This window comes from Dipodomys spectabilis, unplaced genomic scaffold, assembly GCF_019054845.1.
Source record: "Dipodomys spectabilis isolate Male_0828 unplaced genomic scaffold, ASM1905484v1 ptg000436l, whole genome shotgun sequence".
NCBI lineage: Eukaryota > Metazoa > Chordata > Mammalia > Rodentia > Heteromyidae > Dipodomys > Dipodomys spectabilis.
The window spans coordinates 2,820,426-2,836,277 of record NW_024871113.1 but is presented as its reverse complement, the minus strand read 5'-3'; the positions used below and the strand labels follow the sequence as shown (position 1 = coordinate 2,836,277).

General features: G+C 37.0%; 1 protein-coding gene across 3 annotated transcripts in view; it reads left to right on the top strand.

Annotated features, from left to right (window-relative positions):
* The window catches only part of Mapk10 (mitogen-activated protein kinase 10), a 317,866-nt gene that overhangs the window by 142,313 nt on the left and 159,701 nt on the right, over positions 1–15,852 (top strand). For 2 of the 3 annotated variants that reach the window (XM_042668407.1, XM_042668409.1), the window contains exon 3: positions 11,415–11,486. In XM_042668407.1, coding sequence (XP_042524341.1) covers positions 11,421–11,486 — 66 coding nt within the window. In that variant the 5' untranslated portion in view covers positions 11,415–11,420. Of the gene's footprint in view, positions 1–11,414; positions 11,487–15,852 lie in introns of those variants that run through there. The other variant, XM_042668408.1, reaches the window with a different exon arrangement.

Here is a 15,852-nt window from a genome sequence, read left to right as displayed (position 1 = left end):
ACGATTTTAAATTCAGCTCAATATATTAGAATATATTTGTTACAGATAAAATTCCTAAATGTAAGTATTGCAAAAGTATGTACAATTTATTTTGTAATCTCAGAAAATGTACTGTGATTTGCACACAAATTTTTGGAAAGAAAAATGTTAATTTGCTATTCAAAGCAATTCTCAGAGTTTCATCTGTAGAAGGTTTTTAATAGATGGCTGCTCCCTTTTCCTTATCCAGCCCAAATTTATAATTTTTTGACTTATTCTAGCACATAATAAAAGCCATTTTCACATAAGAATTTTGATTGTCTAAAGATTATCAAAAGACTATTTTTCCAATAAAATACTTTACCCAAAATATGCAAAGTTAATTTATAACGTATATGTTAATTTATGTTATCATTGAATCAATGACTTTTTTGTAAAAGACTGAGTTTCTTGATTCAACTTACTTCAGTGTTTTTAATTATTTTAAAATAATAACAGAAATACTGACATATTTACTAAAATAATAAGCACTATTCTAAGAAGTATTCTTTAAAAAATGTCAACTCTAAGACTATTAAGAGAAAACACTTAGAAAACATTGACCTCCACAGATTTTTTTTTTATCGGTTGTGGGGCCTGAACTCTGGGCCTGGGTACTGTCCCTCAGCTCTTCAGCTCAAGGCTAGTGCTCTACCACTTGAGCCACAGTGCCACTTCCGGCTTTTTCTGCTTATGTGGTGCCGAGGAATCGAACCCAGGGCCTCATGCATGCAAGGCAAACACTCTACCACTGAGCCACCTTCCCAGCCCCTCCATAGAATTTAGGAGTTACTCTGTTTACAGCAATGGACTGTGTTACTAGTTGAATTAGCAATATCCCAAATGTCCTCCTTTTTCCCCTTTGTTCTTTGTAGTATCAGCTAATAATAATTTCAAATAAAACCCTTTATTCTGTTAAGTGAAGTGTATGTCAGCTTGCCTTTATGATTCAAGTTTGTAATGCTTCACTTGAGAGCTTACAAGTTTCAGTTGTGCGAGAGAGGATGTGAGCTAATTGTACCTAAGAAAGGGGCTGCCCAGAAAATCTGTGCTCAAACGAAAAGGTACAGAGGATTACAGAGATCATTAAATAGATCATTAGATAGATCATTAGATAGCACGTGTACTTGTGAAGTTTGTCAGTAGAAAGAGGAAGGTGGCGAGGACCAAGAAATGTATGACAAAAAGGAAGAGAGGTAAGTCTCCTTCCTAGCAGCTGGGTTTTTGTGCAGTGATTCATTCCTCCTCATAAGAGTTGATTTTAGTGTCAGGCGCCAGTGGCTCACACCTGTAATTCTAGTTACTCGGGAGGCAGAGATCTGAAGACGGAGATTCAAAGCCAGCCTGGGCAGGAAAAGTCCATAGGAATCTTAATCTCCAATAGACTACTCAGAAAAATCCGTAAGTGGCACTGTGGCTCAAAGTGTTAGAGTGCTAGCACCTAGGCCAGAGTCCAAGCCCTAGGACTGACAAAAAAGGAGGAGGGGGAGGAGGAGGGGAGGGGGACGGGGAGGAGGGGGAGGAGGAGGAGGAGGAGGGGGGAGGAGGAAGAGGAGGAGGAGGAGGGGAGGAGGGGGAGGAGGGGGAGGAGGGGGAGGAGGGAGAAAATAATTGACTTGACTTGAAATACTGGGTAAAGCTACTTCCATTTCCAGCCTTCTTGTCTCTTATCTATTCCTCAGAGTTTATGGTTAATTACTTTTACAAATCATTTTCCTCTTGCCCTCTTCATTCTAATGCAGTTGCTAAGGGACTGGAAGATAGGGTGACCTTTGAATATATTCTTCTCATTATAGTGTTAGATTTTCCACATCATTTAAGGGATGGATGTGTTCATATGAGTTCAACATCTCTCTAGGATACAAGTTGACATTTCACCTAATTAATAGCCCCCTTTGGCCTCCTTATTCTGAGGATGTATAATTAAAGCAATAATACTACTTGTTCAGTAGAATTAAGATTTCATTTTGCTTTTTCAATTAATTACAAAGTTTTATTCCTTTTTCTTGCTTAAGGAGAATATTGTATAAGATAATATGTTTGAAATCCATTCTTGGACAAAGTTAAAAAGTTATTTACTAAAAAAATTCTAACTTTTAGGATTTAAAAACAAAACATTATATCTGTACAATATTTTCACCTAATGGGAATCACTTAAATGCCTTAATTTTGACTTATCTTTCAGTTATTGATATTTATTGATGAATTTCCCATATAGTATCTGACACTGAATGGATACTGATAAATGTATAGAGAAAGAATATATGTTTACTGGTTGTTTGCTAGTTGATGTGGTGGGAATTTTAATGACTTTCCTTTTATAATGTATGACTACACTTATTCTAAATGATGTTAAATAAAAATAAAAGTAATTGCATGAACACCATTTCATTGCTATCATTCCATTGCAACTTTCAGTGTGAAGAATTATATTCAAGGGCTAAGAAGGTGGCTCAGTGGTAGAGTGCTTGCCTTGCATGCCTGAGGCCCTGGGTTCAATTCCTCAGCACCACATAGGCAAAAAGAAAAAAGCCGGAAGTGGCTCTGTGGCTCAAGTGGTAGAGCGCTAGCCTTGAGCTGAAGAGCTGAGGGATAGTGCCCAGGCCCAGAGTTCAGGGCCCCACGACCAGACTCCCCCCCAAAAAAAGAATTATATTCAAATATATTAAACATCATTATTTTTAATGTATATTAAAATTTGGACACCATTTCATTGCTATCACTACATTGCATTTTTAGTGTGAAGAATTATATTCAAAATTTATTTACATCATTATTGTTAATGTATATTGTGAACAAATGCATTTCACATGTAAATAATATGTGGACTGTTATTTACTTACCTATCAGGTTGTAAAATTAAATAGCAGTTAGTATGTACAAGCCTCTGTAGTCTTTACAGATGTGACTTCCAGCTGCTTGGTGGTTAATTGGGGATAAGAGTCTCATGGACTCTCCTGCCCAGACTGGCTTCAAACTCTGATCATTAGATCTCAGCCTTCTGAGTAGCTAGAATTATAGGTGTGAGTCACTGGTGCCAAGTGCAGCATTTTTAAAAAGGAACTAGTAAAGAAGAAAATATAATCTTTCAATTTTAATAAATATTCAAAGAAAAATATTCACATATATGCAAACACAAGTCTGGGGAGGAATACAGATGTGTAGAGTATCAAGCTTTTGCATGCTGAGGATTTACTCTGTGTGAAAGATGATGGCTGTGTGTTAGTATATAGTTTAGGGCAGTGAGTTAGAAGCTGGACTGATACCTTTTGCTAGGCATAATGACAAAATGTGTTGGGAAAGGAAGACAAAAATAAGCAGGCAAGCTTTTTTTTTTTCAGTTCATCAGGATTAGTGGCTTTTGTGATTTTTTTTGTTGTAATTTGAACTGGTAATATCTATTAAACCAATTGCTACCAACCCAAGAAATTGTTTAAAAAGCCTAAGAATGTTAATAAGGGTATCAGAATTCTTATATCCTCACATGGTTGCTGTAAATATTGTGAATATATGTTTACTGGTTGTTTGCTAGTTGATGTGATGGGAATTTTAATGACTTTCCTTTTATAATGTATTGACTTGTATCCAGGCAACTTGCTTAATAATTTTATTTGTTGAAATAATTTGTGATTGCGAATGTACTATTACATTGACTTTAATGGAGAACAGTTTTCTTCCTTTCTAATTTTCATGCCATAAAAAAACAATTTATTTCATTTTATTGGACAGTATTGAGTAAAAATACTGATAGTAGATATCTATCTTCTTCAAATTTGAGTCAGCACCATGATTCATACTTGTAATTCTAGCTACTTGGGAGGTTGAGAGTGGGAAGATTATGGTTTGAGGCCAGACAGAGCAAAAAGTTCATTGACTTCCATTCTATAGATTGTTGAACAGGGCATTACACACATCATCATCCCAGCTACATAGAAGAGTAATATTAGGAGGACCATAGTTCCAATCCAAATTAGGCAAGAATGTTCCCAAGATCCCCCATCACAACAGAAAAAGCTAGGTGTGGTGGGACACATTTGTAATCCCTACTCTCATATGAAATATAAATAGGATGATTGAAGTATAATATCATTATTAATACTAATACTTATTATTTTCATTATAATTATTAATATTATTTTTGATTGAAAATCAAAATGAGGAAAAATGTGATAGTTTTTCTTCTTTCTTTTTTTCCTTTCTTTTAGACAGGGTCTTGCCATGTAGCTTGGTATAGCTTTGAGCATATAATCCTCCTGACTCCTATCCTGAGATTACAGGCATGAACACTATTCTTGATTTACAATGTGATGTTTTGATATATACACACTAATAATGGTAAATACCATCACCTCACTGAAATATAATTTTGAATAATTATAATTTTCAGTAAAATTTACTTTCTTAGATTTGTTAATTTATTAACAGTGAAGAGGAGGCTGGGAAGGTGGGTCAGTGGTAGAGTGCTTGCTTTGCATGCATGAGGCCCTGGGTTTGATTCCTCGGCACCACATAAGCCGAAAAAGCTGGAAGTGGCATTGTGGCTCAAGTGGTAGAGTGCCATCCTTGAGCTGAAGAGCTGAGGGACAGTACCCAGGCCCCAAGTTCAGGCCCCACAACCACCACCACCAACAACAAAAAACAGTGAAAGGTTTCAAACTTAGAAGTTGTGCTTTCTAGGTGTGTGCTCTACCACTTAAGCCATACTTGCAACTCTGTTTGTCTTTGTCTTTTTTTTTTTTTTTTTTTTTGGTGCTGTGCACCAAACTCAGGGCCATATACTTACAAGGTAAGCGCTTTTTTACTGAGCTAAACCTCTGAGCCCTCTGATAGCTTCTTGTGAATTTTTCCAGGCCAGCCTTTTAGACTCCTGTAATACTCATTTGTAGTGAGTTTTACAGGTATGAGCTGCTGGCACGCAGCACTTTTAGTTATTTAAAATCTACAGTATATTATAATTGTTGTAGTCACCATTTTATATAATAGATTTCACTCTCTCCTCCGCTTATCTGTCCAGCACCGTATACTCTTTGCGTAACAACTTTTTACTTTCTCTTTTCTACTCCCAACTACCTTTGTTTGGTAACAATCCTATACAATCTACTGTGCAGTAAGCTGTATTATATTCTGAATATGAGATCATACACTATTTGTATTTCTCTGCTTGAGTTTTTCTATTTTACATTATGGCCTCTGGATTCATCCATGTAGTCGCCAATGACAGGAGTCCCCTCACTCCTTTTAAGGCTGACTAGTTTTCTGTATGTACATGAATCATACTTGTCTTAATCCACTCATTCACAGATGGACACTTAGGTTGGTTCCAGATGGTGGTTACTGTAACAAATGCTGTGATGAACATAGGAATTCAGACATGCCTTTGATATACTGAGTTTAGTTCCTTTTGAATATATACAGAAGTGGGATTACTGGATCATGTGGTAGTTCTATTAGTTCTATTAGACTCTACAAATCACTTTCCAAAATAGCTGTACTAAACAATCCCTTAGCATTGTACAAGAGTGTCCTTTTCTCCACATAATTGTCAACATTTGTTGCCTTTTGTCTTTTGATAAAAGCCATGTAGGATGTAAGAGCTAAAAATATCATTGTAGTTTTAATTTGCATGTCCCTAATGATTATTGATATTGAGCATGTTTTCATGAATTTATTGGCCTTGTGTAATCTTCTTTTGACAATTGTCTATTTAGAACTAGATACGCTGCTGGTGTGTGTGTGTGTGTGTGTGTGTGTGTGTGTGTGTGTGTGTGTGTGTGTGTGTGTGTGTGTGTGTGTGTGTGTGTCTGTGTATGCCAGTCCTGGGGCTTAAACTTAGGGCCTGGATCTGTCCCTGACCTTTTTTGCTCAAGGCTAGCACTCTACCACTTGAGCCACAGCTCCACTTTCAGGTGGTTAATTGGAAATAAGAGTCTCACAGAATTTCCTGCCCGAACTGGCTTCAAACTATGTTCCTCAGATCTTAGCTTCTTGAGTAGCTAATATTCAGAAGTGAGCTAGGATTAACAAGGTATAAGCCACTAGCACCTGGCCTTTGCCAGTTTTTAATTGGAGTATTGACTTGTATAAATTCAGGATATATATAAATATAAAATATTTAACCTTACAGTATGCATAATTTAAAAATATTTTTCTCACACTCTATGGGTTGTACCTGAATTTTGTTAACCTCTTTTAGTCTGTGAGGAACCTTTTTGGTTTAATTTAATGTATTTTGTTTTTAGTTTTGTAGGTTCTGCTTTAGGGGTCATATCCAAAAAATCTATTACCCAGAGCAGCGTGGTTGAGACATATAATTATGTTTTGGTTTCTTTTTGAATAGTTTTAACTTTTAAGGTTTAAATCTAATTCTCAAATGTGTTTGACTTCATTTTTTAATATGATGTGAGACAAGGGCCCAATTTCACTTTTTTTTGTTGTTGTTGAATTAATTTTATTTTATTTTTTTGTGAAAATACTGTACAGAGGAGTCACAATTACATGGGCAAGATAATGAGTACATTTCATATCAAGCATTGTCGCCTCCTCCTTTATTTCCCCTTCCCATCCCTTCCCGTCCTCCTCTCCCTCGCCCCCCGACCCTCCCCTCCCCCAGCACGAAAGTTGTAAAGTTCGTTTTCCACATAACGACTTGTACATCTCGTTGTTGCAATGGGTCCACCTGTATCCCTATTTAAACGATTTGTTTTTCTCCTTCCCCTCCACAAATTATCCCGACATCAAATACAGTGAAAGCAGGGGTTATACTGGGGGAGGGACATACAAAGCAACAAAGAAATAATCTTATAAACCAATTTCACTTTTTTCTGCATGTGACTATCCAGTTTTCTGACACTGTTTATTGAAGAGATTATCATTTGCTCAATGTGTGTTCTTGGCACTTCTGTAAAAACCAAAGTACTGACCTATATTTTATATTTTAGGTAGGTCTTAAGTATTAAGAACCAGAATATTTTCTAGTTATTTTATTAGATCATAATTGTATAATACTGGAAAGAAATTGTGAAGAAACTAGAAAATATGAACATAGAATGAACAATACACTTTTGAGACATCTGTGGACAATTAAAGAAATAGGCAGAAATTCAAAGATTTCTACATCAAGTGGAAATAGAAACACAACTTACCAAAGTCTGTGGGATACAACCAAGGCAATGTAAAGGAAGTTTATATTTATGACTCCCTACATTAAAATATCAGAGAGATGCGAAGTATACAACCCCAAGTTGTACCCTGAAGTCTTAGAAAAAATAAAAACAAGCTAAACTAAAAGTTAATAGAAAGTCAGAATTAATAAAATCATAAATGGAAGTAGTAAAATGAAGATTTAAAGAATGAAAAAGTAGATGCCACTGAAATCCCCAGGAAGTAATTGAGGAATGTTTTGACAATTGTATTTCAAACAATTGAAAAAACTAGGTGAAAGAGTGACCTACAAAAATTGAACTAAGAGAATATAAAAGACCTAACATGTAAATAACAAGGCCAGGTATAAGTGGCTCACACCTATAATCAGGATGCTGAAAACTGAGGATCTCAGTTCCAAGTCAGACACAGCTGGAAAGTACTTGAGACTCCTTATCTCCAATTAAAATGAGAAGTGGAGCTGAGACTCAAATGGTGAACCACAAGCCTTGAACAAAAAACTCAGGGACAGCACTCAGGCCCTGAGTTCAAGCCACAGGACTGGCAAACATGTACACACACACACACACACACACACACACACACACACACACACACACACACACACAGAGATAATAAACAATAAAATTGAAACAATAATCAGATGCTTTCCAAGAAAAGACAACCCAAACTCAATAAATTCTCTATTTAATTTTACTAGACTTTTTTTTTTTTTTTTTTGCCTGTCTTGGGGCTTGAACTCTGGATGCTGTTTCTAGACTTTTAAAGAACTAAATAATACCATTGTTCCTTGAATTATTCCATAAAAAAGAAAGGGAAGGAAGGAATGCTTCCAAACACATTCTATGAGTCACTATTACCCTGATACAAAAATTGAGTAAGAACACGACAAAAAAAGGAGAAAGTGAAGATTTCAAAAATGTCAGTCCTTCCATCCTCAGCCCTGGGATATTTGTAAAGCTAATCTTACCTGTTAGTTGTTAGTTAGATTTCTATGGGGAATGGGGAATGGAGTTGGAAACGATTCTACTATAGGGTTCCTATATCTTACCCTCCTTTTAATTTTTTAAAAGTAGTGATTGGCATGACATTTTTTGATAGATATGCTTATCCTTTCACTGTCTTTTGTTTTTTTTATTATTACAGTTTGTGTTGATTTCTTACTGATTTCACTACAGCAGTCCTGATCTTCCACAGGTGTGTCAAAGACAGAAAAAATAAAGCTGAAAGGATTGTAATTCCAGATCAATTCACACAGACAACACTTTGTATAGGCCACATTTTAAGGGATACATAATGTCTATGGTTTAATAAAAAAAAGACACTTCAATGTTATGTCTTCGCAACGGTAACCTCATCAATGTTGTGAAAAGAACAATTTATCTAGGCACATGTAAGAAGGTGCCTAGATTTACAAACAAACCTTTTTTTGCGCTCTCTTCTGATTTCTATACCTTTCATCTCCTATTTGTGTTGTTTGGGTTTGTTCTCCTTCTATTGTTGAGGCATTCCAGTACTGGGAATATTGTGTTGTACTAACATACCATCCAATTAGATGTGAAACTCTTAAAGAGGTATTACCTATTAGAAAGTACTTTGTGGGGCTGGGAAGGTGGCTCAGTGGTAGAGCGCTTGCCTTGCATGCATGAGGCCCTGGGTTCGATTCCTCAGCACCACATAAGCAAAAAGAAAAAAGCCGGAAGTGGTGTTGTGGCTCAAGAGGTAGAACGCTAGCCTTGAGCTGAAGAGCTGAGGGACAGCGCCCAGGCCCAAAGTTCAGGCCCCACGACCGGAGGTCCTCCCCCCAAAAAAAGTACTTTGTATGTTTATATACTATGTCCTGAGATACAATTCATTATTTTGGCCTTTACATTGAGGTTAATATTGAGGTTTTCAATATTTTTTTTACTTATAATTCTTTAAATCATATATGGACAAACTTTTTCTGTAATGGGCTTGATAGTAAATAAATTTATGTGTCATACAATCCTTGTCACAAATTTCCTATCCATCTTTGAAACATAATAACTAGTTTCAAGGTGTATTTTTTTCTTTCATTTTTTTTGGGCGGGGGGCAGTGGTAGTGGTGTTTGAACTCAGGGCCTCAAGCTTGTTAGACAGATGCTTGATAGGCACACAATGAGGGAAAACTAAGTATATTAACAGCAAGGGATATGTGGAGGACTTTGCTCATAATAACACTAGTTGTGGAGATTGTTAAGTGCCCCCAAATTACCCTCTCTTCCCTTTCAAGCTACTCACTTATGGTCTTATGCTGTACTAAATATATATTGTTACTAAATCTATTAAAGAACATTGCCAGATCATGACCTGGGCATTTCAGTTGTTTCTATGCAATGGTGGCAAATGCTCTCTGCCATACCTTCAAGAAATAGAAGGAACAACCACCTTTTCGAAACTCACTGGCATCTCTCAGCAAGCCTTTTTCTTGTCTGACAAGCAGATCCAGCTGTGATTTATTCAGTCATGCTGCTACATTGGGAGGCATTGTCATGCAAACTATGAGAGGTCAGGATGCTTCCTTTGCATGGCAAGATTGCTCATTCATTAAAAATTAAAACGTTTATTTCAGGTAGGTGGGCTAGATATTATTATTTCCCACATGTTCATTTCTGGAGTATAGCACTAAAACCTCCTTACTAGGTAGCATGTCTGAGGTCATCCATGATTGGTCTCTTTCATACTTTTACTACTGTAAACTGGTCATTCCTAATTTGCTAGCATTGAATTTATTTCCCATTCACAGTTTTCAATGTGCAAGAGGTAAGGAAAATACTTAGATTTGTGTTAGCCACAAAAAGAAGTGTTCTCTCATGTAGATCTCCTTTCATTCAGCAAACATTTACTTGACATCAGCTGTATACTAAGCATAGGGCTATGTTTGGGGCTGTGAAACACTCATTTTTCTTGAGAAAATCATGAAGAACTGTGGCCCAGACATGTGATCTGCTTGTAATATTATGTAATAGCTGTAATGGAAGTATGATCAAGTGCATTGAGACACTGGGAAAAAATTGAAAGAAACTGTCCTCATTTCATGCATGCTTTTAGACAATGGAGAAACAGTGGAGCAGTATATTTTCAGTGCTGGAAATGAATATTATGAAAATAGAAATAAAACAGAATTGTCATTTACAATAACATAAAAATGGAAATGCTGGCTAGGTGTGGTGACACATGTCTGTAATCTCAGCTACTTGGGAGACATAGGCAAGAAGATTCTGAGTTTGAGGCAAGCTTGGGCAAACATTAATGAGCTCCATCTCAGAGGCAAAATAAAAACTAAAAGGAATGGAACCAGGGAACTTGAGGAGATGGGTGGGGTTGGGAGAGATGGGCGGAGCAATTGAAAGGGTGACATTACAAATTGCTTTTTATTGAGTAGAATTGTGTTAGCTTCCTATCGCAGTAGGAAGTTTCAGAAGTTTGGTCTATCATCACTGGGCTGCACTGCTTGGCCTTTGATGAGGCAGCAGATCATGGAGAAGGACAGGGAAATCCTCCAATGACCTAATTCCTCTAACTAAGCCCTACCCCTATGAATCTATCAATGAATGACTCTATTGATGAAATCGGAGCTTCCATGATCCAATCTCCTCAGAACATTGCTGCATTGTGGGCCCAGCTTTCAACACACAAGACTGTTGGGAACATTTTATATGTAAATCATAAATACTTGCACTTGTTTAAACAATTCATCTTCATTTGAGTTGTCTATATAATAGAGCATATATTATATAGAGTTCTATATAATAGGACTTTAACTTACTTGCTATATCCAGGTTTTTGTTTTTTCCTTTAGAACTGGGGTTGAACTCAGCTCCTCATGCTGTATAAGTACTCTACCATTAGAACCATGCCCTTAGCCCTTTTGCTTTTGTTATGTTTTTAGGTAGAGTCTTCCTTTTTGCTTGGGACCTACCTATATTTCCTGAGTAACAGAGATTACAGGTGTAAACCACTACAGTCAGCCTTCAAGATACAATATTTATGATCGTAATGATACTGATCATTATAAAAATAGAATATTTTATATCTTATCATTCAATATTTATAAATTATGGAAAGTACCTAGTACTTGTCTGAATAAAGATTACAGTGAAGATATGCTGCACATGATACCCATGTATAATTCTAATCACTTTACAGCTCATATTATAATTCATGAAAAATTAGTGGCTTAGAAATTAATGACCTATTTTTTTCCCTTGTAGGTATTTATGAGCCTCCATTTCTTATACTACTGCAGTGAACCAACCTTGGATGTGAAAATTGCCTTTTGTCAGGTGTGTGTTCCTTACAGGTAAAACAAGGTACAGTATATTCCCTTGTATTTCCATTTTTCATTCAGTTTTATATATTTTCCACCAAAATTAGAGTCTGTGTCATATTTAAAGCAGCTTAGGAAGTACAAGAAAATACTTAGATCTCTTTTCCTTTTCCAGTTCATTTGTTATGCACTCCTTAATGAGAAACAAAACAGAAACATCCTTTAGTATTTTCCCATCTCACAAATCCTTCTTTCCTTTTTTTTTTTCTTTAAGTACTGGTGTTTGAACTCAGGAAGTCATGTTTGCTTAGGCAGATAGGTGTTCTTCCTTTTGAGCCACACCTCTGGCCCACAAATCCTTAGAACTGAGTCCTAAGCCATTATTATAGCCCCCAGTGAGCTGTTCCCTGCTATGTTCTTCTTATGTTACACAACTGGCCCCTTCTGTAACCTTCCTCTTATAGTCTCCTAAAAATTATGTTAAGTGAAGTAAGTCAGGCCCAGAAGGACAAAGATTGAATGTTTTTCCTTATATGTGGAAGCGAGAACTAGCTTATAAACATGCAAGTAAATACACTGGGTGGGAGATCTATCTATCTATCTATCTATCTATCTATCTATCTATCTATCTATCTATCTATCTATCTACTGAAATATGATAGATTCAAGTGTAATTCCTTACAAAGGCAAAGTGAAAATTCAACAAAATAAACACTATGAAGAAAATACTTGAAGGAGGTGGAGTTGGGTCAAATAGAGAGGGAAGACAAAGAGGAGAAGGTAGGGGGAGAATGCAGTCAAGCATTGAATTTATTGAGAAAAGCCAGGGAAAAGGTTGGTTGGCAGAGATAAGTGAGAGTGTTGAAAGGGGTAACATTGATCAAAATGCATTTTATTATAAATGCCTTTGTTACATTGCAATTCCTTTGTAAGACTCCTTCAAGATAATAACACACAATTAAAAAAATGTCCTTGTCTCTTCCTGCTCCACATTGCCTATCCACCACCTCCCTGACCTGTTATTTTTTTCTTTTTTTTTGGTCCCTTATCAATCCCATCTGTATCTGATAGAGCAAGTGTGTAAGACATGTGTACCTTGCTTTCTCTCCCGCTACTCCTCGTTCATTTTTGCACTTGTACAAGTATATTTTTTGGTGTCTTGTTGAAGCTAGCACATACACAGGCTCATAACGGATGTTTCTTCCCAACTCCACATTTTCCCTGATGTCAGGTTGCTAGTTTACAAATGGTTGTGGCAGGAAGATGGCAAAGAGAAAAAGCAAATAGTTGTCCTTCTTCATTTGTCCTTTCTCAGCCTGCTGTTAGCATGTACTAGTACATCACTGAAAACTGATCTCTTATTCAGGGCTGGGTAACAGTACTGGCAGTGATACCTATCATTCTGCATGACACTATACTCATCTAATAGTATCTGCTCTGGAAGATCTGATAGCATTAGATCTCATTGAATATTAGCTTGAAGAAAGAATGCATATTGTATGTTTTGCTTATGTAAACAATTGCCATTGTGATTCTGCTCTGGTAGAAAAGCTCAGGTCTGACTTCTGGGGTAAATAGATGGGTGTTGCCACTTATAAGCTGTCTGACTGTGAGTTTATTGATTTAGCATGCATCTCTTGGACCATTTGGGAGAGGCATTAACAATGAACAAATCAACCAACCAAAATAACTAAATGTATCATTTTCTTCCTTTTATTTGTTGGTCATGGATCTTGAACTCTGGGCTTGGGAGCTGTCCCTGAGCTCTTCAGCTCAAGGTGAGAGCTCTATCACTTGAGCCACAGCGCCACTTCTGGTTTTCTGGTGGTTACTTGGAGATAAGAGTCTCAAGGACTTTCCTGCCAGGGCTGGCTTTGAACCATGATTCTTAGATCTCATCCTCCTGAGTAGCTAGGATTCCAGGCGTGAGCCATTGGCACCTGGCTTAAATGTATCTTTTATCTTATGTCCTAAAGCTGAAAAATTATCAATATAGTATCTAGAAATTTCAGCCAAAAAATGTAGATATTGTTTTGTGTATGCTGAATTTATTTTTCAAATCAGCCTCCAACATTTGGGTATGGATGATGAACTTCTAAGATCTGTTTCCAGTAAGAGTTCTTTTGAAGTAGAGAAACAAGAACTGTGGTATGAGCATTTTTTTGTGTGTGAATTATGGGGCTTGAACTGAGGGCTTGGACACTGTCCCTGAGCCTTTGTGCTTGAGGCTAGCCCTCTACTATTTTGAGTCACAGCTCCACTTCTAGTTTTGGGGTGGTTAATTGTAGATCACAGACTTTCCTTCTTTGGCTGGCTTTGAACTGCAATCCTCAGATCTCAGCCTCCTGAATAGCTATTATTACAGGTGTGAGCCACCAGCGCCTGGTTGGCATGAACATTCTTAATGGCTGATTTTCTTGCTTACTATGAGCTTTTGGTACATAGAAAACATGCATGCGAGCCTAGTACCAGTTGATCAGATGGGTTTGGAATATAGGTTTCTTCCTTTTTCTATTATATCTTACTTTCAAGTGTTATCTAAATAACCACTAAAAGATAGAAAATAAAATTACTGAGTTTGTATACAATTGAAGTTATATACCTTTTCTTTTCTTTTTTTTTTTTTGGGGGGGGGTGTCGGTCATGAGGCTTGAACTCTGGGCTTGAGCGCTGTCCCTGAGCTCTTCAGCTCAAGGCTAGCACTCTACCACTTGAGTCACAGCACCACTTCTGGTTTTCTGGAGATAAGAGTTTCACAGCTTTTCCTGCCTGGGCTGGCTTTGAACCGTGATCCTCAGATCTCATCCTCCTGAGTAGCTAGGATTACAGGCCTGAGCCCAGGTGCCCGGCCTATATACCTTTTGTACATTAATTTTAGCCTTAGTTCTAGTTGAATTGCTTGAAGAATATGAGATTCATTGATTGTTATTTAATTTTTTGAATGGTACCAGAGCTTGAACTCAGCACTTTGCTCTTGCTATGCAGGCAGGCGGTCCACCAGTTGAGCCATACTGTTAGCCCACACTACTCATCTCATATGGGAGATTTCACTGTGCAGCTCAGACTAGCCTGGCTCCTAACTCAACAATCTGCTTGTCTTAGCCTTGTCAGTATTGAGATTATCAATTAGAACTATCATGCCTGGGTTTGTTGTGGCTTAAATAGAATTGCCAAGCAGGTTTTCAAGGCAAACCATCTCTTGTTATATTCTGGAATGATATTTTTTGAATCCTTTACCCAAAAGAGAAACTTACAGGAAATCTAAAGTGCAAAATGTGTGTATTTTTTTAAAGAAAGGAACTGTAAATGAATCTAATTTTTGCACATTTCTGTGCAGTTTCTTCTATAATTCAATCTTGGTTAATTCCTGTCTGAGACATCAGGCTTCATATACACCTGTTTTTTTCAGTCTTAGAGTAAGCTCTGTAGTTCAGGGTTTTATTCAAAGACAGGTGAAATGTAAGACACTGGGCCTGGAGGATCAGAGTTGGAGGTAGTGATTTCATTTCTGAGAATTCAGGTGACCAAATTGGACCATGCAAACTTTTCATGGAGGTGCTACTTATGGGCTTACCCTTTGGGCCATGAATCTTTCCCCATACGTGGGTGTCAAGCATGGACTTAGGTAATCTCATGTTCAGAGACACTTCTGAACTTGCAATAGTCCCTTGCCTAATTTGCATAACAAAAATCATACAGGCTTCTTAAAGTGTCTTGGTCCTCCTGAAAAATAAGTAAGCTGGCGAGACCAGACATAAGAAGCTGCTATGTTGCATTTCAATGAATAAAACAATAAAATCTGTGAAAAAGTTATGTTTAGAATTCTGTTGCACTGAGAGATGTGTCAGAATCTTTATCAGGAATATCTTGACAGAGAGATAATATGTGTTGGAAATCCACACACCCACCGATGTGTGTGTTACATCCTGCGTGCACTACTGCTGTCTGGGTTCATGGTTGTGTCTGTGTCTCCCAGTGGTGCTGCCTATGGGCCAAGGCCAGGGCTAGTGAGAGGCAATCTTAACCTTGACTCTAAGCTCCAAAGTTGGTCATCATCCAGTAAATATTCAATAAATACTCTTTTAATGAAAGAATGAAAATTAAAATAGCAGAAAAATCCTATTTCCCAAGTAGAAATTTAATTTTTTTAATGTTTAAAACTTTTTATCCTTTAATAAACTTAGCAGATGATATAGGTCAAAAGCTATGTACATATGACCATAGAAGATGATGCTAAGCGAAATGAATTCCAAGAACTAGACAAAGGAGGTTTTACTTTGTTGTGGTTCTCAATGTATTACGTGATTTCTTTTTTCTTTTGTGTTTTGTGTATCCCTGTTGTCACTGTGATACTCACAAGACAATATGTTGGAAATGATTTG